This window comes from Amaranthus tricolor, chromosome 1 (assembly GCF_026212465.1).
Source record: "Amaranthus tricolor cultivar Red isolate AtriRed21 chromosome 1, ASM2621246v1, whole genome shotgun sequence".
Classification (NCBI taxonomy): domain Eukaryota; kingdom Viridiplantae; phylum Streptophyta; class Magnoliopsida; order Caryophyllales; family Amaranthaceae; genus Amaranthus; species Amaranthus tricolor.
This window is the reverse complement of record NC_080047.1, coordinates 18966825-18992123: the sequence shown is the minus strand read 5'-3', so window position 1 is coordinate 18992123 and position 25299 is coordinate 18966825. Positions and strand designations below refer to the sequence as shown.

The 25299-nt window shown below is 33.3% G+C and overlaps 1 protein-coding gene across 1 annotated transcript; it reads left to right on the top strand.

The window, feature by feature from the left end:
* The first annotated feature begins 12520 nt into the window (after positions 1-12520).
* Positions 12521-23387, top strand: LOC130807888 (probable transcription factor PosF21). The gene is made up of 4 exons (XM_057673311.1): positions 12521-13399; positions 18146-18278; positions 18492-18576; positions 21622-23387. Exons 1-4 carry the CDS (start codon positions 12846-12848, stop codon positions 21963-21965), a joined length of 1116 nt encoding a protein of 371 aa, XP_057529294.1. The 5' UTR covers positions 12521-12845; the 3' UTR covers positions 21966-23387.
* Positions 23388-25299: the final 1912 nt, after the last annotated feature.

Genomic DNA, 25299 nt, shown 5'->3' with positions numbered 1-25299 from the left:
ACCAATAATACACTTGTGTTTTAGTACTTTAATGTCGTTTTTATCCATAATAATGATATTTTTTTTTTCAAAAAACGCATGTCGAGATTAGTCTTATGGGATAACTCTTTCGAAAATTCGGTCGAAAATAGTACTAATTCACCTATTTCAAGACACATAAATAGAAAAAGATATTTAACGTCGTTTTAACCCATTATAACGATATTTAAAAAAAGGACGTCACGATTACCCTCATGGGATAACTCTTTCGGAAATTCGGTCAAAACTAATACTAGCGCCTATTTTCTGGCACGTAGACCGAAAAAGATATTTAACGTCGTTTCGAACAAATATCATTATGATGAGTAAAAACGACGTCAAATATCTTTTTAGGTCTACGTGTCACGAAATAGACGAATTAGTACTTGTTTCAATTGGATTTTCAAAAGAGTTACTCTATAAGGATAATCGCGACGTCCGTTTTTTGAAAATCATCGTTATGATGGTAAAAACGACTTTAAATATCTTTTTCGGTCTACATACGAAAAATAGGCGAATAAGTACTCGTTTAGACCAGATTTCCGAAAGAGTTATAGTTAAATTGAGTAAATTAGAGAATATAATATACTACATAATATATTGTTGAAAATTTTCAAAATTACACAGTTAATTTATACATATGACTGTCAAAATTGAGTGTTTTTACTACGTAATATCTCTGTCTTTATTTTCTTAATATCATATGTTTATATATGTCGATGCTAAAAAACTGTGCATTACACGAATTTGTACACTAATAAAATAAAAATGATTGAATCTTTCAAGTTAGTTTTTCTGTCATTTATTTATTATGGAAATAATTATGTTTCGATATTTCAATCAAGTTAGTTTTTCTGTCATTTACTTATTATGGAAATAATTATGTTTCGATATTTCAATCAAGTTAGTTTTTCTGTCATTTATTTATTATGGAAATAATTATGTTTCGATATTTACTTAGTTTTAATGGATGTAGAAAAATAACTTTTTGATTTTTAGCACAACTATTTTAAAAGTATAACTTATGTAAATTAGACTTATTATTTTCAAAATAAATTCAAACGAAATTTTATATGGTAGCCACATGTTTTTAAAAATCATGGTAGCTTTTTTTTTTTTTTACGATTTTTCCACAACATAGCATTAAATTTGTCTACTTATGTTTTTAGTAGCATTAATAAGCAAAAAATGTTAAAGTAACTGTTAAGTCCACTTTTTAAAAGACTTTGTCTACAAAGTCTTTCGAAGTTCCGCGAAGGCATCAAACCACTCTTCCTCACTCCTTAAACTTCTATCTAATTTTGGGTTGTTGTTGGGATTCACACACTTGTTTTCTGCAATTTGAGATAATCTTTCATAAATTTAACTTTTTTGAGTTTATTTATATGCGAAAAAATTAGGGTTTTTAATTGTTTCTTTGATTTTGATTGTTATCCAACAAAAAAAGGTGCAAAATATACATTTGTTGTAAAGTCTTAATGGGTTGGTATTTGAATTGGAAATCCTAATTTCTATTAAGCACTCTTCATGATTATTACAACATTTAAGGGTGTTGATGTCTTCAATCCCCACATCGATAGATTTTTACAAGACTGCAAATTAGAGCAATAAGGCTATGCAATTGATAAATGTCTAAACTTGTTGCTATTATGTGGAAAAATCTTTAAAAAAGCTATCACTCGCGTTTCTTAAAAACACGTTGCTAACATATGAAATATCCTTATACATACACACGATAGAAGATATTAAATTAATATAATCATTCAAGATTAAAATTTACTCAATTTGGAAAACCCACAAATTATGTTTTGTCATTTATTAAGGCAAAAATTTAGTTTTGATGTATTAAGATCTTACACTAGTACTTTAAAGTATATTTATTGTTATAAATTTATTTTTCAAATAAACCACAAATTTTGGATGTAATTATATTGTTAAAATATTTTTATATGAAATATTATAAATATGAAATTTTCTTTTATTTGCAGAGCATATTCTAAAAGTAAGAATTTCACTTAAGATTTGGAGAAACAATATTATTGTTGCATTCAACAAAACCCTATAACACTGTTGTTTGTCATTTAACAACATAATTGTTTAATTGTATGACAATTAATTGAAAATATTCTAATATCACTTCTGATATCAAAATTATTGCTTTTAAACAAATATTATATAATTCCACACTATTTTAATTAATAGAATAATAACAAATCACACATAATCCTACAAGTGAAAGTATTTCATTAATTATATAATAATAGCCATAATTATGATAATTTGATATCACGATATTTTACAAATAATACTTTTCATACAAATTTACAGATTCATTAACTTTCTGAAATATTTAATTTAAGGTTTTTCTAGCCTATAAATCTAGTCCATAAATTTAATCATCTCAATTTTTCCAATAACTAAAATTTAATCAATTTTAAAAATACTCCCTCTGTTATTATATGTTTTTCTCAAATAGAATATACGAATTTAAGTGTCTAACTTTGACTATGAACTCTCACCGATCTATATGAAAAAACATATTCATGTGCAATTTTGATATTCTTCTCAATATATATTTTCTAAATATCAACTTTATAGAATTTTTAAAAACTTACGGTAAATATTTGGGGCTTCCTACTATTTTTGATAAATCAAAGAAGATCTCTTTTACCGCTTTACATGATTGGGTATGGAAAAAGTTGTAGGGGTGGAAAGAAAAACTGCTTTCTAGGGCTGGGAAGGAAGTCTTAATTAAGTCGGTTATTCAGGCTATCCCCATTTATGCTATGAGCTACTTTAAACTCCCGATTGGGTTATGCAAGTATATTAGTGGTTTGATTCGTCGTTTTTGGTGGGGTTTTACTAAGGATAAGCGGGGTATTTGCTGGAAATCTTGGGATTTGTTGTGTTGCTCTAAGTTTGTTGGTTGGGTTTAGAAATTTTGAGATTTTCAACCAGGCGATGTTAGCTAAGCAATTTTGGAGATTGCACTCTCGTAAGGATTCTTTGAATGCTAGGATTTTTAAAGCCCGCTACTTTCCTCACAGTGATATTTGGGGTGCCAAGATCTGTCATTATCCTAGTTTTGGATGGCGTAGTATTTGGGCCATGGTGTCCGATGGAAGGTGGGTAATAGGAAGTGTATCCGAGTGTGGACTGACTATTGGCTTGATGAGCCTGGCTCGGGGCATGTTATTTACCCTAGACGTGACTATCTAGGCGATGTTACCCTTGATATTTTCATTGATCAGGGCAGAAAGGTGTGGAGGACTGATTTGGTGCGTGCGACTTTTCTTCCTCTTGAGGCTGATAAAGTTCTTAGCATTCCTATCAGTTGTCGTGATGTCGAAGATAAGTTATGTTGGGTTCTTAGTGGTGATGGGGTTTTTCGTGTAAAAGATGCTTACTCTCATGCTTTATCACTTAATGTCGAGTCGTCTTGCTCTTCGGGTCTTGATCCTATTTGGCGCAGACTATGGAAATTAAAGGTGTCTCCTAAGGTTTGTGAATTCTCTTGGTGGCCTTATTGGGACATTATTCCTCATGGCGTTAATCTTAGTGTAAAAGGGGTGTCCAATTATATTCTTTGTCGTCGACGTGGTAAGGAGGATAATCTTAAACACTTGATTGTTGAGTGTCCTTGGTCTCAAGGGTTTTGGTCTTTTGTGAACATCTCTTTCCCGATCCCTTTAGTTTAATCTTTTAGAGCTGTGATGGACTGGTTTTGGCATAATAAGGGTCAAGGCGAGGTGGAATCCTTTGTGACTCTTTGTTGGTAGATTTGGCAGGCTCGTAATGAGGTTATCTTCAAGGGTATTTTTGATCCCCCTAGTCTTTTTCACCGAAAGGCCTTGAAGTGGCTTAAAGAGTACCAACAAGCTCTCTCCTTTGAGCTGTGTGATGTTGCTAAGTCTCGATATTCTGTTGCTTGGTGTCACCCGTGTCAAGGGGATATCAAAATCAATCTGAATGGTGCTTTCTCTCCTGAGATTGATAAGCATGGGTTTGGTTTTGTAGCATGAGGTTGTGATGGGCGCTTCCTCCTGGAAGGCTCAAAAACTATATGGTTCGATGGCTCGGCTGAACTTGTCGAGGCCAAGGCTTTTCTATGGGCTTTAGATCAGGCCAAAAACTAAGGGTGGTTGGATGTGGAGATTGAAGGCGATTGTAAGATGGTGATTGAGGCTCTTAATGGCAGCGGTCAACATGGTTTTCATGTTTAGACTGTGATTGATAATTGCCGCTCTTTATATCATGAGTTTTTGTCTCTTTCTTTCCTTTTCTGTTTCCGCAATTGTAATGGGGTTGCCCATCGAATAGCTAGATTGGCCGCTTGTGGCCTTTGTGATGAGGTTTGGGATGTTCCCCCGACCTGGTTCGAGGACGCTTAGTATTTTAAATTTTTTTTATCTGAGTCTTAGCCTTACTTTTCTCTCAAAAAAAAAAACTCACAATTAAAATTATTTGACTTTTAAGTTTGTTATGTTGTGACTCATACTCTAAATGTGTTTTGGGTTGATGTTGTGGAGTATTTGTGCTTGATTGGTATATATGGGCTTATGAAGGATATTGAGAAGCTCAAGATCAGAATGCATCTGTACCTTCATTCGACCCCCTCGAGCACATTGGCTCGACCAACTGAAGGTGACTCGACCAGTCAAGTAGCTGCGATTGACCCAAGCTCCCATTCGAGCAGTTTACAAGGCTTCGAGTGCAACATTCTGTTTTAGCTTATGTTTTGCACGTGCCTTTTTTGCTTGTTGTTCATCCTTCCCTAGCCTTATAAATACTCATATAAACATCATTTGGGTGAATTACATTGTAATCAAGAGAGAGAAACACAAGTGAGATTGATCTAGATAGAGAGGGCCACTAATTAGGGTTCTTGAGTAAATTAGTGATTTTCAATTACTCTTGTAATCTCTATAGTTTTTCATCTCCATTGTAAGATTGATTAGTGTGTGTAATCAAGAACTTATCAATACAATTGTCTTCATTCATTGGGCGGGTTTTATAGTCTAATATCAATTTGATATTAGGATTTTCCCACCTTCCAATTCTTGGTGTGTTTGATTATTTCTTTACATTTTTGCAATCTTTATCATTTTTTGTATTTTAGAATCTCCATTGAAGAGCATTTGCTCTAACAATTGGTACCAAGAGCTTGAGTTGAAATCCTTGGGAAACTTAGAATTCCATTGATTTGGGGTTTGTTTGGAGATTCTTGATTTGGTTCTTAGTAGCCATGGGTGTTACAAAGTTTGAGATAGAGTTGTTTGATAGGAATGTTCATTTTGGGTTATGAAAACTTATGATGAAGGCTATCTTGGTGCAAAATGGGTATGAGAAAGCTTTATTGGTGAAGTCCAAGAAACCTCTAAGAATGTTCATGGAAGATTTTGAAAAGATGGATTTGAAGGCACTTTCCATAATACATTTGTGTCTTCTAATAGTGTACTTAGAGAGGTTGCAAAGGAGGAAACAACGACGTGTCTTTGGTTGAAGCTAGAGTAATTGCACATGACTAAATCGGTGGCAAATCGCTTGTTATTGTGGAGTAAGCTTCATGTTCTTCATCTTGAGGAAGGTAGTTCTCTTAAATCACATATAGATGAATTTGATTCGATTGCGATGGAGTTATCTAGCCTTTGATACGAATCTTGATGATGAGGACCTTGCGATAAAATTGTTATGCTCCCTACCTAAGGAGTACAAGCATTTTAGAGAGACATTCTTGTATGGAAAGGATGTGTTGACTCTTAAGGATGTAAAGGGGGCTTTACTACAAAGGGAGTTGATTGAGAATCAATTGACTAAGAGTGACAAATACTCACATGATGGTGAGGGCCTTGTAGGAAAGGGTAGACCTTATGGGAAGGGTAGTTCTAAGTCTTGGGGCAAGAATGTCATATGACATAATTGTCAAAAGAAGGGCCGTGTGAAGAGGGATTGCCCAGTGAAGGGTAAGAACAAAGGCAAGGAGAGTGTTTCTTCTTATGAGGATTCGGCGACCATTGTTCGTAGTGATTGTTATGATGATTTTGTTCTTGTTGCTGAGTCAAGTGAAAGATCTTATCGTAACCACGTTGAATTATGAAGGCCAACACTAACTGGAATTTAGTACTTCCTTCATTCCATAATACTCGCTACATTTTCTATTTTTGGCAATTTCATATTACTTGCTACATTTCTATTTTTAATAATAAAACAATCATTTAAAGTTCTAATTACCCCTATTTTTATCCTACTCTATACCTCATTAACTTTTATACCTACCATTATTTAATATTTATTTATTCCCAACTAAAATTTAATATTCCCTCCATATTTATTTCTCCCATTAAAAACCCACCTATTCTCCCATTATAAACCCACCGTCCCAACTCCACCTATTCTCCCATTAAAAACCGACCGTCCAAACTCCACCTATTCTCCCATTAAAAACCTACCTTCCCAACTCCCTACAATAAATGGTGAGTTTGATATGATCCGTCAGATGGCATTATCTTGTTGATCCCAACCGTTCATTTTAAAACCCTAAAATAACACCCCCTATATAAACTGAAACTCACCCATCCAAACCCTAAATCATTCCGTCCATCCCCCCTCTCTCTCATTCTCTCTCTCTCACACTATTATCTGAAGATTTCAAAGTTAAAAGTATTTGATTTTGGTTTTTTATTGTTGATTCCAACCGTTCACGAAATGGGGTTTTGATTTGCTTTGGTTTATTATTTGATTTTGCATGCGAACTAGGTTTTTTGAGTCGATCCTCTCAATCATCTGATATGGGTTTATTGTTTTTCATCCCTTGGCTTTGATTTATTTTCGGCTTAATCATGATCTGGTATAATCTTTATACTCTTGGTTCTAATTTAGTTCGAGTAACTTTACATGAGATCTGGGTTTTATTTTGTAAGTTTATCATGATGTAGTTTTATGTTATGATCTGGGTTTTGGTTTGTAAGATTATGTTCTGATTTTTACGATCTGGGCTTAATCCGATTATCATGATCTGATTTTGATTATTTTCTGATTTGTTTTTCATTTATGATAATCTTGCATGTTGTTTTGATTTTGATTATGTTCTGATTATGGATCTGTTCTGTTATAGTTTTATGTTATGTTTTTTTGATCTGATTTTGATTTTGATTATGTTTGATTTTGATTATCCTTTTGATTTGGTTTTAATCCGATTATCATGATCTGATTTTGATTATTTTCTGATCTGTTTTCCATTTATGATAATCTTGCATGTTGTTTTGATTTTGATTATGTTCTGATTTTGGATCTGCTTTGTTGTAGTTTTATGTTATGTTGTTTTGATCTGGTTTTGATTTTGATTATGTTCTGATTTTGATTATCCTTTTGATCTGGTTTTAATCCGATTATCATGATCTGATTTTGATTATTTTCTGATTTGTTTTCCATTTATGATAATCTTGCATGTTGTTTTGATTTTGATTATGTTCTGATTTTGGATCTCTTTTGTTGTAGTTTTATGTTATGTTGTTTTCATTTGATTTTGATTTTGATTATGTTCTACATTGTTCTATATTGTTTGAAGTTTTTGGTATTGATCTTACACTCATGTAAATGGTTTTTTTTTAATACTGATTTTGGTTCTTATTATTTGGTATTCATTTTAATTTTAGTTTATTCTATGTAGTTCTGATTTTGGTATACTACTTCCTTTGTTCTGTTTTTGTTGCTACATAAGAATGCGTTGCTTGGTTGCCTTTGGAGATGGACATAAAGGAAAAGTCGCTTGACTCATTAACTGATGTCCAAAGAGGATGTATCAAATATGACAATATATTTGATTCGTGGTATGATCATTATTATTTGAATTGTGGGGAATTAACTTCTCTTGATAGTCCTGAACAAGAACTCCCACCTTGGTACTACGGTTTACAAGATGAGGAGGATTATGCATTATTTGAGAAGGTGGAACCTAAACCAAAGCGGCCACGCAAGGCGACAATCCGTGGTCTTCACACATGAGCATTCTAACTTTTACTTAATTATTTATAATGATGTTTATGCTGATGAAAAATGTTGTCTTGCTGGCTATGCTATGTATTGTGTCCCATACTTATCTGCTTTCTCAATGATAATTGTTATTTGTTTGATGAAATGTGTATATTGTAATGTGTTTCATTGCCACCTTAATTTACTTGACATGAGCATGAGATATTAACATATTTATAACTTGCTATCTGATGTTGTTTCATTGCCACACCAATTTGTTAGTATGAGGCTGAAACTTAATAAAGTTACTAATTTGACAATGGTTATTGTGTTTTGTCTCAATGGCGTTTCAAGCACTAAGTTAAGGCTGAAATACTTACATTTGTACAATTTCAAATGATGTTAAACCTTAATTCTGAGAGTTAAATAAACATACACAAGTGAAACTTGGATTGATGAATGATGTTTTACTTGATTAGATTTTTGTGTGTAATAACCACCTCAATGACTAAATGGAGAGGTGTGCATAAGTTGATAGTTACAAAATGTTGTCTTAAATGTTCTTTCCTTTACAAAATGTTGATCCATGTCTACATAATATTGTAATGATTTACAAAATGTCTACTTAACTAAAGTTAGACAACACTTGTGATCCAAAAATATACAGGTGTTAATCCATTTCTACATATTGATAATTAATTTCAATCTTCTTGTGGAAGATCATTAAGATTAATTATACCATGAGATAAAAATTGACTTACTGCATCTATAAGTTCTGGAGGAACTTCTAATTGTCTTGGCAACATACCCAACCTGTCCAATCTTTGTTTTCCAATGTGTGGATTCGTGTAATTATTACCACCTCTAGCTTTCAACACCTCTAGCATGCATAGTTGATATTGTATCCACGTGTAGTTCAAAAGTTTTGGTTTAAAAGTATCATATGCATCATTGACCGTCTTGATCAAATCTTTGAGGTCTTTCGGGAATGACTTGAATTGAATTGATTTAGTGCACTAAACAAACCCAAATCTAAGATGTTCATATCTGGACTGGATGCCGATTGACAAACTAGTCTTATGTTAAATCCATCTTTGTTAGCTTCTTCATTGAATGCTTGATCATTTGTTAAAATATGTGGCTTGGCATTATCTTGTTGAATCCAAATATCTTTGACTCCATTCGCTAGACATTTCAATCTGATTGCTGGTAGAACTTCATTGATTAGTTTAAGGTTGTCCCATCAGATTATAATTGGTTATGCCAATTTATAACGATTTTACGATTACTTTCGACAATTTAGGTATTTACCGTTATTTAAATGATGTCTTAAATCCATAAAATTTATAAACTATCTAAGTTAAACTTATTTTATAATGCGAGGCAGTAGGTTACTAATACAATTATAAATTTTTTTTATGTAGTTCTATTTTTACTCAAATTTAATTATCAATATTAGCCCTTTTAATAATTAAACAAGTTATTATTAATTTAAAAATAATTAATAATTAGCTTAATAAAATTATACCAAAGTTTCAAAAGTCATATAACATATTTTTTAGGCCATTCAAACTTATAAAATTCATGTATGATGTTTTATTATTTTGTATTGACATTTTATCGATAAATAGAATAGAATAGATTTAAAATTATCTGAGTTCGAATAAAATATTATAAAAATTCTATGATGTTTCAGAAGCTATTTTAAGGGGTATAAAATTTTAAATAACCATCAAAAATCATGTGGGGCATTTTTAATAATTAATATCGTTATTTTACCGATAAACCGAATAAAATTTATTTAAGTCCATATATGGTCACGAAAATCCATATAAATATATGAACATGTATCTACTATTTATATAAGTGTCTCATAAAACTTTTATGTCCAAAAGACATCATTTAGTATCTATTTTATATTTTACCATTTTCTAACTTACCGATTATTAATAACCGAATAAAAATTATTAAGGTCCTTAAACGTCAATATAATCTTCCCAAACTTTTACGAATTTTAGTTACTGTCCATATGAGTATGTGATAAAAATTTCAAATCCATATGTTTTTTATTTGGTAATTACTTTATATTTTACTATTTCACAATTTACCGATAAACAATTTAACGATTACTCAAAAATCATGAAAAATTCCAAACTAAATATATTCTGGCCAAATCTTTTTGAAGACATTATAATATGGTTTTATTAATTAGTTTTGATGATCAAGAGTTTATCTAATACCATGTTTTATAATAAGAGTATTTAACACCTTAAAATCCATTAAAATATCAATTTAACGAATAAATTTCAACAAAAATATCCAAGAGATTTTCTTAACATATAGCTACTGAAAATTACTTTTAAAATAAATTTCAAATATTTTCAAAGTTCATATAATCATTTCCATCATAATAACTTTCACAAAGTAGTAGTGTTAAACATGCCTTTAAACATACAACAATTCATAAAATTAACATGTATGATGCTCACAATAATAATACATGTAATAAATTATTCCATATTCAAAATTATCATTTTGATATCATTTTTCAAGATTTAAGAACTTCTCTTTGGGAATTTTATTTTTAAAAACAATTTTATACACAAAATTTTCCCAACTTGTTCTTAAATCCTTTAAAAATCACTCCATTCACATACCTCGACTTCAAGCCTATATAATTATTCCGTAAGCTCCCACGTAAGCTCATACGCGTTCTTAGAAGTGGTTCCAACTTCGGATCCTTGCCCTTCAAGTCTCAACTCTAATTGTTCAACTAAACATATTGCATTCATCCAAAAATCAATATTAATTTTGGATTTCTAACATGCACTTTACTTTCCTTAGTTGGAGTTGTTAAACTAATACTTGTGATGATCTTAACATATTTGGAGTATACTTATTATGTTGAGCAACATACTTAATCAAGTCCCATAATTTTACTTAAATTCTTAAAGTAAGAAAATTTGTATGTTTGTTGAAATACATCTTCTTATTTTCTATTATGACTGATTTTTATAGATTTATAAGTGATGATTTTCTTAGTTTAGAGATAAAATACCCATTTAATGATGATCATAGTTGTAGAAGGATTCATGTAAAAAAAACGTTTTACATGAACAAGTTCTAGTAAAAAGTAGTGGAAGAAAGAAATGAACATAACTTACTCTATACTTGATGAATTTCTTCAAGTTTGGTGTCTATGAAAAGCTCTTGAAATGAAGATTATTTTTATAGGAGATTTGAGTTTATAAACATAAATTTTCAGAAGTTTTAGATGGGTTTTTGAAGAAGATTTGATGACAAAAGAAGGTGTTTTAGTAGTTGAAAGTTTGAAAGATTCTAGTGTTTGTTCATGGATAAACTTGGGAGCAATGTGTTAGGGTTTATGGCTGATTCACTATTCAGAAAATAGAGTGTTTTTGCTTTAAATATTTACCTCTTGCATGCTTGTAATGATGCACAAGCTTTGGGTAGAACAAAAGGGGTTTTAGGTAGTGTGATTGGCTTGAGTGTGTATGTGAACAAGGAGCTACTAAGGGGATTGGGGACAGCCATATTGGCTGTTGTTTGGGGCTGATTTGGGGTGTTTTTTGTCCTCAATTTGGTCTATTATGGTGTAAGAAAGGTTTATTTAAGTTAGTTTAAAGTTTGGGTGAAAATTGTTGTATATGTAACAAGTTATGTAACTTGTATTTCATGTTTAAAAATCACTTGTATATGTGTATGAAATATTTAATTTACTCCCATCATGGTTAAATAACATGCTCAGGTAATAATTAAATTTTTTTCAAACTATTATGGGTAGTTGCTCAATTTTAAGTTTTACCTCCAAAGTTTATGTTACTTGTTACGATTCATAATCACGTTACGAATTAATAAGTTTCTAATCATCGTAGGGATTTTTCAAATTACTACCATCACTAATTAAATTATAATTAGTAACGAACAAATATATAAAAAAAATTAGGCGCTAAAAACGACTAATGAAATCTCATAATAATGCGACTGTTTCACTTATGATAGATGGATTCTTGATTCGGGTAGTTCTTTTCATGTTACACCTCATAGGCATTGGTTCTCCATATATGTTAGTGTTCAAGGTGGAGTGGTATGTAATAAGTGAGGAGAAATTACTATTCACTCATTGAGATTTTTAAATCACCATAAAAACAAAAAATAATCTTATCATACAATAATATAATAGAATTGAAAAATTCCACATAGCAATTTTATAGAGTTTTGCATTAATTATGATTTTAAATATAAAAAGTAAGTTTTCAAAATTCTTTTTATTAGATCAAATCATATATATATATATATATATATATATATATATATATATATATATATATATATATATATATAATATACAATTGCATTAATTGCAAATGATGGTTTTATAGATTTTTACCAAATAAAATTATTAAAATAAACAAAATAAAAAAATAAATTAAAATCAGAAGGCGGTGACCAAGTAAATGGTATCACCTACTCCTAATAAATATTCACAAATCACATTATTTAGCAAGAAGTTTTCATTAAGTGTGTAGTCTGGAGTCTGGAGTCTGGAGTCTGGTGCAGCGCTGGTCTCACCATCCATCTGCTGAAATAAAAAGTCTCCTTCAATTCTATGTTATCGTTCTTCTTTTACTCGCCTTGTTAAAAGTTGTTGGAATTTCAATTTCCCATTAACTTAATCTCTCGTTTCTTCCTCCATTGTACATCACATACAAGTTTTTCTTTTTTTTCCTTTTACTCTGATGAGATCTCTATCCATGGAAAAACTCATTGTTGTCTAAGGTTTATATTTCCCCTCTTTTTTTCCTTCCAATTCAACATATTAAGGGTTTCAGCAAATGGACAAAGAGAAACTTCCAGGAGGTGGTGGATTACCGCCTACGGCTACTGGTAGATTCTCGCCATTCCCTCCTTGCTCTTCATCGTCTTCTCCTTCGCCTCAGCAGCAACCATCTCAAACCACGTCGTTTAGCCATGATTTGAGCCGAATGCCGGATAATCCGCCCAAGAATATGGGTCATAGAAGAGCTCATTCTGAGATTCTTACTCTTCCTGACGATATAAGTTTCGATAGCGATCTTGGTGTTGTCGGAGGTGGGCCTGATGGGCCTTCATTGTCGGATGAAACTGAGGAAGATTTGTTTTCCATGTACATTGATATGGATAAGGTCAATTCTGCCACTTCGACTGAGATTCAGGTGGGAGAGACCTCTTCCGGGCTCGGGCCAAGGCCGAGGCATCAGCATAGTCAATCTATGGATGGTTCTATGACAATTAAACCAGAAATGCTTGTTTCTGGTGGTGAAGAGGCTTCCCCTGCTGATGCTAAGAAGGCTATGTCTGCTGCTAAGCTTGCTGAACTTGCTCTTATTGATCCTAAGCGCGCTAAGAGGTAATATTCTTCTTGGGAATTTAAGAAAGCGTTCTTGGTTTTGTTGCTTTTGTAAATAGTTTTCAATGTGAGTATAGGTTATTTAGATATAAAAAGAATTGCCTGATTTTAGACGGATTGTGAATCATGAAATTTTAGTGTTATATATATATGAAATGCATGTATATGATTGGCTATGTAGCTCAATTATTATGAACGGCAATTGAAATAGTAGTTCGTATAATGTTGTAATCATAATTGGTATCTTGCTTGTATGAGTTTAGAAGGATTCTAGTAATTTAATGGGAGATGCTCTATGTATTGGCTCTTTTAGGAATTGTTATACTCTGGCTTGTGAGTTCTTGGTACTTGTAACACCTATTACTAAGTAATATATTATTGAGGGGTATGTTTAGGCTATGATTCATATTAGTGGGTAGATAAGAGTGCCATAGAGGTGTAATTGGTGGACTAAGTAGTTATCTTGTATTCATGTTCCAATGTGGTATTACAAATTGAGTTAAACTGTCATTTGATGTATGGGAAGGTCATTATATGGTATCATATTTCTTGCTACAAGCTTAGAACATGTCAGTCTCTTTTGGAACTAGCTTTTAGAGATTTGAATGTGGTATGAGGTCTGGTGAGGAATGGTTTGGAAAGATCCTTTCATCAGAAAACCATCATTTGACTTGCTGGGATACACTATCTAGATGCAAATGAGTTTACAACTTTTGGTTTGTGAATTTGCAACTTTTGGTTGGTTTTTAAGTTTTTTGTTGCAATAGTGCCCATAACATTGTAAGAGCTACAAATGTTTGACACTAGGGCACTATTCAATGTGGATAGAGTAAAAGTATGCCTTGGAAAGGTAGAATTTAAAATTATCGGACACCACCTATGATGACTAGATGTTATGCCATTAATGTAACATCTTTTGTGGGTTGGACCCATGGTTGTATTTGTGTTCTGAGTCTCTCATCTTTCATGTTCCCTTGTCTTTAGTTATTAACACCTCTGGTTTCAAATGATATTTATCATCAAATTTCACTATAGTTTGATTGTCTTTGTAAATATTTGTTGGAATTTTTTTTCGTTTAAATGAAATTCTATAATTATCTTGTAAATCTGCAACTCATTCAAAATAACAAATGAGAATGCTAATGGAATCCATGCTTTTACTTAGAGAATTCAATTGTGCAAATTATGACTAAGACCTTTGGTTTTCTTCAAAAATCTACTAAGAAAGTTTCTATTGTAAGATTAAAATAAAGGATGAGTTGTTATGCATGTAGTCCTTTAAAAATCTACTAAGAAAGTGAGCTAAAAGTAGGGGGATGGTGTTGCAAAATGCGTTTGGTATACTTTAATTTTGAAATAGGAAAAACAATGGAGTCTAGTTCTATACTGCAAATGTGATTGATGTATTAGAGAATGTGCTTCATGCTAGGGGAATAGGGGATGTTTGTTGCAAAATGTGTTTGCAATACTATTAGTTTTGAAATAGGACAATCTAGTTTGTTCACTCCTAAATGTGATTCATCTCTTATGAAAAGCATTTTATGCTAGAGGATCCACAACCCTAGTGTAAAAATAAGGCCACATCGCATCGTATTGGCTACGTCGTGAAGGTTTTGCAAAACAAACAAATTAATATTTTTTGCGTTGTAAAGGTGTAAAAAACCTGTGTTTTTAGCTGTGTTAAGGGATATCTTATAGTTTCCACCAATATTAGACATTATGATAACAATGTCATCGTTTCGGTACTACGATCATGATTGTTATTGCATTTTTACATTTTGGTCACAATGGTGAGGTGGGGGTGAGGGAGGTGAGGGAGGTGAGTGGGGATGGTTGAAATAATTGGGGCTCTGAGGAGAATCAACATGTGTGATTGGTACAAAATCATTAATAGTTCGCTCCCATTAACATTTATCTAAAAGAGCATTCATATTTTGTAAAAGTAAGCTCACATTGATTGTATTATTAGTTTTACAAGTACACCTTAGATAGATACTCTAGAAAAATTGCTTTTTAGTTTGGGCTTAGCGAGAAGGAGCGTGTTTTTGTGCGTCTTTTTCCATTTCATGCACCTTAAGCTTTTTGCGCTATATGTGCTTTTGTTGTTTTATCGGGGAACTTTATTTTTGAATAATTTTCCATGTAATTAGACAAAAAAAGTTGCCTTCTTTGAAGAAAAATAAGAAAAATGAAGGACTTGTTCTTGTTTACAAAGAGTGAAAAAAAGAAGAGAGGCAAATTAAGGATGTGCTTATCATATTACAACGTTGTGGATTTTTCTAACAATACCTTCACTCAACTAAATACCCTTTTTTTTTTCTTTTTTCTTTTTCTATCTTATTTCTTCATTTCTTGTGGATTCTTTTTATTTTTTCAGTTCTTTTAGATTTTTTCTTCTCCTCCTATGACTTTGATTTTTTTTTTTTTTAATCTACTTTTGTCTTCTAGTTTTTTCTTCTTTCAAATTCCATTTTCGATTATTAATGTGTCTATTTGTTTTCTCTTATGATTTTCTTCTGTTTTTCTTCTTTCAATTTCTCTTTTCAATTTATTTTCCTTTCTTCGACATCTTTTATTTTTATTCTTCTATAAATCATTCATTTTTGTCTTTTCTTTTTTTTAAGAATTAAACACATTGCTTTAAGATGTAGGTTTAGATACCCTCTTGTGTTATTTTGCACTATGTTAGTAGCTTAGCTCAAAGGTAACAAACCTTTTAGATATTTGATTGAATTATAATACGAACATTATTCTATTTTAAGCATCTAATGTGTTAAAGAAGTTTTTACTAAGCTTTTGAGCCAAAAGATGTGTCTTGTCTATGAAAGCTCGCGCTAATTCCTAGGTGTCAAGACCCTTTTGTGCCTTGGTGCGGCGTGCGCATTGTAAAACAGAGATTATATGTCTTTTCTAATGTCCAATGTAATTTACATCCTCAAGGTAGGATATTTTGAAATAATGTTTAAACGTCAAAGGGGGGAGCATAGTAAATGTTTGGAGTAAATAGTGCTCCAATTGGAAGTTGAACTTCTACTTTTTGATTTACCCAAACCGCATGCTTTTGATTAGGAAAATTACATTGAAAGTGGAACACTTGATTAATTTTAAAATAAAATTTTATTGTGAAGCTTGTTTTTTCCTTAACAAGATACATCTTTTCGAAAATGGACTTTGGCCCTAGTCAAAAATAAATCACCGATTACGTATTAGTAGACAAATTAATTCGAAAGTCTTGAAGATTGATTTTTTTTTTAATAGTACTTGTAACAAATTCTTGTATATGGTAGATTGGTTGTGTTGCCATTGTGATTGTGGTGTGACCACTCCATGCATTACAAATTCCGATGTAGATTTTTTAGTGTTCTTCTATAAAAATAAAAACATCTTATTTGTTTTTCCATGAGAAACTAATAAAAAAGCTCTGGTATAAATCGTTGACACATATTGTATCATCTTGTCATTATGGTCCTGTCTTAAATTATTGGCATAGCAATTCAAAATTCTACGTTACAAATCCTTGTTATGTATGGTAGCCTTGCCAATATAGTGTGACCTCACTATCCGTTACAAAACAACGATATAGAAATTGCAGTTCCACTATTTGAAAGCCAAATTTTCTTTCTGTTTGTCTTTCCAAGGGAAAACAAATAAAATAACGGTTACAAATCCTTGTCATATATGGTATTTTGTTCTTGTCATTAATTACTATGGTGCGTCTTTGCCACGTGTTATAAATTAATGGCATGCAGTTACTTATCCCAAGCAAACTACCAGTCTCAACAAAAAAAACTAATCAAATAGGATTTTTCATTACAAATTTTTGTTATATATACCTCTTCAAGATTATAAACAACCTGTAACACAAAGCGAATACATTTCTTATCCCAATTAACAAAGGAAAGCCATGACAGCGTCAAACCAAGCAAGGTTTGGTTCCAAATTTGAAAATATACTAATTCAGTCCATATGGCTGAAAATGGTTGCTTCCATTTTTTTACGATTTGTTGCCTGATTAGTCTTAACCAGTATTTTGTTCATCATTAGTCTTTCACTGCTTTCATATTTTTTTGATCCTTTTTTGGTCCTTTCAGGAAACTATTGATTCTAAAGGGTTTATAGGATTCAGATTGGTGGAATTTTACATTCTTGGATCTCATGATATTTTAATGCAAATTTTTAGTATGATTTTCCTTTCTTGAAATTTATACATTGTCCTCTTTCTCCTTTAAAACAAATTATTTTAGTTTAAGCCTTAAGGGGTTTTCGTTGCTGCACATGATTATATGTCCTGAGGAAGACGCTGACCTCAAACTGTTGAAGTCTGTCATGATATCATCTAAGGGAATTGGGTTTCTAGTCTTGATGCTCATACATAGGGAACATTCACTTTGTCTTGGATACCACAAATAAGAAAATGAAAATTGTCAATATAGAGTACATGGTCCTTTAGATTTTGATTGTATTAAAGGATCAATGATATTGCTTCGTGACTATAATTTATGTCCCTCAATTTAGCTGGTAGAGAATGTAACTCCGTGTTTGCTATGGCCTTTTTTATATGGAGGGAACCTCCATTCAAAATGTTCGATTCGGTTCATTCATTCAATTCCTTTTTCTAGTTTTTAAAAATTTAGTGCACAAAATTTATTCTTTTTAGTCTGCTTGTAATGCATTGTCAATAGATGAGTTCTGCCAAGTTTTGTGATGCTCGTGATATGATTATTCTCCTTTGTTTTGCATGAGTAGAATCTGGGCAAATAGGCAGTCAGCTGCAAGATCGAAAGAAAGGAAGATGCGATACATTGCAGAACTAGAGCGGAAAGTCCAAACATTGCAAACTGAAGCAACTTCTTTATCTGCTCAATTGACCCTGCTGCAGGTAACTTACATTTTGGGACTTTGCTTCAGAGTTTAGAGGCAAATCTTTAATGTACTCTGTGATTGTCCGTTTATTTTTTTGTTTGTTTGTATCATCTTTCATTGCTATTGCACTTGCTATAATGATGTTGATTTTTTGTTGGCATGTTATTATCTGTTTATTTCCCTCTTAACATGAATTTTAGAGTTTGATAATCTGTTTATTCCTCCACAGAGAGACACAAATGGCCTTACTGCTGAAAACAATGAGTTAAAGTTGCGTCTACAGACAATGGAGCAGCAAGTTCACTTGCAGGATGGTAAGACCTTTTTTACCTTATTCCAATTTGTTAGGCAGGGTACCAACTACCACCTTATTTCACTCATCATGTACATGTATTATATTGGCTGTAATAACATGTAACTGTTACAAAAGTCATTTTTTAGTAATTTATTATCATGCCATGACTGTGACAAGAATGCAAGCTTTTGAAGATCCCAGTCTTTCACGTAATCGTGTAAGTTTTTTCCTTTAAAAGGAAGAATCCACCTCCTTTTGTGGATGCTATTCCCCCTCCCCCCCCTATAGTTTAGTTGGCTCTTCTTCGGCCTTTGAGTTTGCAACAATGATAATAATGCGAAGCCTTGATCTCAAAAGATTGGGGTCGACTTTTATGAGTTTGCAACACTGTCCAAATAATACGAGAGCTCTTTTCAGTCACTGTTGCTAACTTAAAGGAGAGGACGGCGGATATGCTATGACGGAAAAACGCTCGATCTAGACTTCATTGTAATTTTCTGAAGTTTGAATTAGGTTTATTGATCGGTATGTATTGCTTAGTAAGAGCTGAGGTGTGAAAGACCATTCAACCTGTATCTATCTTGAATCATATTCTAGAATTTAGTATAAAGGACTTAAGGAGATTGCTTCTGTTTTTACTTTAACCCAGTCATGCTTCAACTTTAGTTTCAAGCACCATGTTGCGCTAAGTGCCTCCTGTCAGTCTGTCACCCTGAACTGTGATTGAACTATGCATAAGAAATAAGGGAAGTTTAACATAATAAAAGTATTCACTTTAAGGATTAAGTTACTTTTGTGAAGGATGAAAATTGTATTGGTACGTTTAGGATCAAACTGCAGACATTTTTATGGGACAAGCAGTAGAAAGCAGTTATTCTAGCTTTGTAGTTGTCGTAATTGATTTTGTGGTGCTGATAGTGAAGCACATGAGTGGGCATAATGAAACAAATTAGGATATACAATCAATTCTAGGATGACTCATGAGGTGATTTTAATCACACCTTATAACTCACATAGGCTATTTTATGGGTTAGCATTGTTGGGAAGCTAGGCTATTGCTTTGGAAAGAATCAACGCATAATAGAATTGAAACACGAGTATCACAATGCATGAAACCTGCCGAACCTATCCTCTTTGTTGATTGAAGACCTTGGGTCCCTGATGAAAATGTGGATTCAGTTTCGTTTTGGGCCAATCGCAAATTTCCAGTTGTCTTAGACGGTTGTAGTAACCTCAAAAACCTTTATGATATAGTCGTGTTAAACTGATTTGGGCGGATTTTTCATCTTGGGTCATGAAATTCTTTTCATGGCTAAGGTGATCTCTATTGTACTCTACCTTAAACCGGCTAAAGTGAGAACCTTGCCTTGTTTTGCGGCCTAATTGATTCTTGGATACTGTAGATATTTGGTGTCTGCTTAGTAGGACCATTGGTTCCTATCTGATAAGATCTAATTTGGACATCCGTTTTGATGCTATAGAGGTCGTTTGTTTGACGTAGGAAGTAATTCCCATTGGAAGTTCTAATTCCTAGAAATTTATTTCTTCATTAGTTTTCTATGAATTACTGCAGTTTGTTTGACATTAATAAATTTTCAATACCATTGAAATTCCAAATAACTAAAGGGCGGGTATGGTAATTGATTTATGCAGTGTAGGAAGTTACTTGTGAATTCTAAATTCCTAAGTTGTTTTTGCATTTAGAAATTGCTTCAAGTGGATGTTTCCGATACATCGAGTCCATATTTCAAAGTAGTGGGGACATCCTACAAGATGTGAACCATAAAATTAAGTGTGACCCTTAGATTTAAGTGCACGTGACAAAAATGGAGAGCGACTATGGAATATTATGTTATCAAGGTGTGCCCTTTAAGTTAAAGGATAAGTTTTACCGAATGACTATTAGACCATTGCTATTGTATGTATCGGAATGTTGGGCTTTTAAATCTGATCATAGTAGATAGATGGGAGTAGCGGAAATGTGAATGCTTCGATGGATGAGTAGGCATACCTTAAGGAATAGACTTCGAAACGCAGATTTAAGAAAGAGTTTAAGAGTTGAAAATATTGAGAAAAAGATGAAAGGTTATCGTTTAAGATAGTTTGGGCATGTGCAATGACGATGTGTTAGTGAACTAGCTAAGAAGATAGAAATTTGGGGCTAGGAGACTTAAAAAGAAGGCGAGAGAAATCGAAGATGACTTGGAGCCTCCAAGAGTGGAAAAGGATATGAATGAGTTAGAATTACAAATTAAGATGGTTGAAAATCAGAACGAATGGAGAAGGAGAATCCATGTGGACACCCATTGAAACTGATATAACGCCAATCTTTTGGAACTAAAGCGTTGGCTTTGTTATTCTTGTATATTGTGGTTCCTAGACTATCCTTCAGTATTAGCTAAAATTTTGGGATCACTGGTTTCTCCTCTGCTTGAGAACATAGTTTAAATTCCACAAGGTAGTTTGTGGAGGTCGTCATGATAAATTATTGTTCCTTAATGAAGTAAACGTTTGTAAAAACTTTGCAAACAGTTTTATGACTGAGTTGGAAGATTTACATTGGTTAAATGTTCCTGAACCTGTTTATAGGAAGAGATTCTGGTTCTCAGTGATTTTTGTATTCATACCTTTATATCCTATCTCTCAATATTTCTACTTTTAGCTTCATATATTAATTGCATTATTTTGACGCTTAAAAATTTTAATTCCATATGAGTAAAATTATTAAGTTGACCTTATGAAAATATGCGTTGAGACACATCAAACAAAATCCCATTTGACTGTGTTTTCTTATACACAAATAATTAGAAGTAAATCAATGATGATTAATGAATAGTTGTTACTATGCAAGTATAACAACTAATTTGACTCAGAGATAGTATGTGGGGCAAAAGTAAAGACTAAAGGGATGAAGAGTCTCTTTAATTTGAGCCTTATCCTCTTGAATAGTTGAAGCATGATTCTAATGTTGAGGGCTGCCATATCATGCATGTTATATATGAAATGAAATGATAGCAAAAGTCTTTGATTCACTTTTTTGATGGCCTGTTATTATCTTGTGCAGCACTGAATGAAACATTGAAAGACGAGATTCAGCATTTCAAAATGCTGACTGGTCAAGCTATGTCCAATGGTGGATCTATGATGAACTTCCCAACGTCATTCACGGGCAGTCAGCTGTTCAATCCAAACAATCAGGCAATGCATAATTTACTAACTACGCAACAGTTCCAACAGCTACAGATTCATTCACAGAAGCAACACCAGTATCAGCAGCACCAACTTCATCAGCTTCAACAACAGCAGGATCTGACCCAGCTTTCTCAGCTGTCTGGCGATTTCAAAATGAGACCTTCTATGCCATTACCGAAAGAAAATGCTTCAGAATCCAGAGTACCAAAGGATTAAAGGTCAACAAATGTGCGGACATATTCTTGTTGTATTTCTCGAGCAGGTCCTACATTATAGCTTATCTAGTCGCATAAATTACAGGTAAAAAACTACAGGTTTGTTTACATTGTAGGCATTGTATTTTGGTAATTAATTATGATGGGTCTCTTCATGTAGGTTGTAGTTATTTCAAGGGTCATAACTTAGCATTTCCTTAAGGGCTCCCTTTTTATAGTTTAGACGAAATTTGTTTTTACTTTACATAGTCGATTGAACTTCTGGTGTGATGGTGGTGGCCAAGTCTATGTAGATGTAATTGTAGTGAGCCAAATTGGATTTGTTATTCCATTTTCATTCTTTTTACTGTAACTTCTAACTTTAAGCTACTATTTTTTCACCAATTTACTAATCTTTTCAATACTTCTCTGAGTGTTTGCAAAACTGACTGATTCATGGATGTATTTAGTTAAAAGTTATTGGGTGAATGTGATTCATTCAGGTTCATTGGCTAGGACAGTGAACTGAGTCAAAATCGTAAGCTGCTCTAAATCTGAACTTTCTAAATAATTGAGCCTTTTTTTTTTATTTAAAAAGGTTTTAGGAAATTAATTCTTCAAAGTTTGCTTCTCTTCATCTGTGCCTGTGATAAGCAATAAGTCGTTTTAAGTCGGTTAGAAAAGATTGGGTTGTTCTTACTAACAACGACTCGTTTATAAATAAGTCAAAAAGAAGTCAACAGCAAATGGGTCATTGTTACTAACGATCTATTTGTGGTCTATTGACTTACTTTAGCTATAACTTTTTGTTCGGGTCTCATTTGAGGCGTATAATATGTCCTTGGAAAGTTCTTGAAATTATCTTTATGATGACACTAGTCGTGCACCACCATTCTGTATTGTATATCAAACTTGTGACCAAAAGTAAATATGTTAGATTTTCCCTCAAAATCGTTGAACGTTTGAGTCTTTTCGACTCATTTCTTCTTGTTAATGCAAGTACCAACATTCGTGACAATGACGTTAACTTTAAACATATTATCGAACATGCCTTATCATGTACATTAGAGGAGGATGGTGAGGATGAGTCGAGTTGCGTTGGTTTAAGGTTTGGAACGATACTTGAGGTGCTTAACGTGGGGCAAATGAAACTTCACTAATGGTGGGAACCATGCTTTGAACGAGTCAAGGCATGGATTGAACGTTGCTTGAGCAAAGCAACAAGAAAAACAATAATGAGGGGCTCGACCTGTTGCTCGTTCGAGCTGCCTCGTGTACAGCCAACAACAGCTTCTGAACTCAGTGCTGTTCGAGCACATGCTTGGCTCGTTCGAGCACTTTGCATTGGACTCTGTTTCTGGTTTTTTGGTCTACGTTTGCAAAGAATGGGTGCATTACTTTGTTGTTTATTGTGTTGTTTAATGTCATACTAATTGGCATGCTAATTGTAGGGTGTTACAGGTGAGTTTATGGTGATTTATGAGGGAATTTTAAGAGTGATGAATGTCTTGCCTATAAATAGAATTCATCACTCATAGATTCATTCACCACAAACACATATTGTTGAGAGAGCTATTCTTTATTAAAACTTGAGTGTTCTACATAGAATTAGCATTTTGTGATCTTGGATAAGGGATGATTCATTATATTTGTAATTGTTGAATTCAATATAATAAACTATATTTGAGGGGGAGGTATCCAAGATACCTCATAAACACTTGTGTTCATTTTTTGCTTTGATTTTCATTTTGTTTTCCATTGTTAAACCTCGTTGAGGCTTTCATTTCAATTGGTATCAGAGCGGGGAGTGCGTCTTGGGCACACTAGTCAGAGAAAGCGAGATTATAGAGCGAGAAAAACACAATGAGTGAAAAGTTCCATATTCTATTGTTTGATGGGCGAATCAACTTTGCCATATGAAAGAGTTCGGTGGAGGATATTTGATGCAACAAGGCATCGATGATGCACTATTGAAGGAGAGGCCAAATAATGCTGAAGAGGAAGAGGCGAAATGGGCACAAATGAAAAAGAAGGCGGTAAACACAATCCGGCTTGCCATTGCACTCAAAATCAAGTATCACTGCTTGAAAGAGACCGATCCCGGTGAGTTGTTAGAAAAACTACAAACCGTGTATGCTTCTAAAATCCTACCAAACAAACTTTGCTTGAGGAGGGAGTTGTATCAACTCATGAAGGATGAAGATACAACAACGCCAGACCACATTAACACATTAACAAATTGGTCTACCAATTGTTGAATGCGAATGAAAAGTTGACAGATGAAGAGCAAACTTTACTACTTTTGGCTTCACTTCCCAAGGACTATAGAAATATAGTCCAAACATTGCTCATAGGTAGGGACTCTATACTCTTGATCAAGCATTGGCGGTGTTGAGAGAGAATGATAGGTTTATGGTGAGAAGGAGGGGGAAGAAAAGAAGAGTGTTGGGGATGACTTGCTTAGTGAGGGTTCTAATAGAGCGAGAACCAAGGAAAAGAGATATCAAGGAAGGGGTAAGTTTCATGGGAAGGGTGACCTTAGTGACAAAGAGTGTTACTTGTAAGAAGAAGGGACACATACAAATGATGTGCAAGAAATTTAATGAGGACCTTAAGAGAATGAGAAACTTAAGGGATGGTGGGAGAAATGAGAGTGAGAGTAGCGGGAGTGTCGATCTAGGCTTTGTTGGTGATGATGACTATGATGGGGCTCTATTTAGTTAATGGGGGAGTGGTTCATAGTAAGGGATGGGTAATAAACTCCGGTTGCCTATTCCACATTTGTTGTGAGAAGGAAAAATTTACTAAGCTTAGTTATGGTGATAATGACCTTGTTATTTTACCAAATGATGAAAAGGTGAAAGTAGATGGTATAAATGAGGTTAAAATTGAGACACATGGAGGTGTCAAAAGAAGGCTTGGTGATGTAAGGTATGTACCTATGTTTGAGAGGAATCTTATATCATTGGGTAGACATGAGGTAAGGGATACACTTTCAAAGCAAGTTGAGGGGTTTTGAAAGTCCTTAGAGGAGCCTTGTGCTTATGAAGGGAGTTAGGAGTAAGAGGAACTTGTATGAGTTATAAGTTGGTTGTGGTAGCCTAAGCCATAAAAGTGATGATGGTGTGTTTGGGTCAAAGAGAGTTACATTTGAGGATGATAAGAATATTGGACTCGAGGGGGAGATTGTTAATGCAATTACCAACATTTGCGACAATGACGTTAACTTTATACATATTATCGAACATGCCTTATCATGTACATTGGAGGAGGATGGTGAGGATGTGTCGAGTTCGTTGGTTTAAGGTTTGGAACATGCCTTAACGTGGGGCGAATGAAACTTCACTAATGGTGGA

Bases quoted from the DNA above. Each gene is read 5' to 3' on its own strand.
- LOC130807888 (XM_057673311.1), top strand. From the start codon at position 12,846: ATGGACAAAGAGAAACTTCCAGGAGGTGGTGGATTACCGCCTACGGCT. The intron at 13,400-18,145 runs GTAATATTCTTC...TTGCATGAGTAG, and splicing joins GATCCTAAGCGCGCTAAGAG to AATCTGGGCAAATAGGCAGT. The intron at 18,279-18,491 runs GTAACTTACATT...ATTCCTCCACAG, and splicing joins CTCAATTGACCCTGCTGCAG to AGAGACACAAATGGCCTTAC.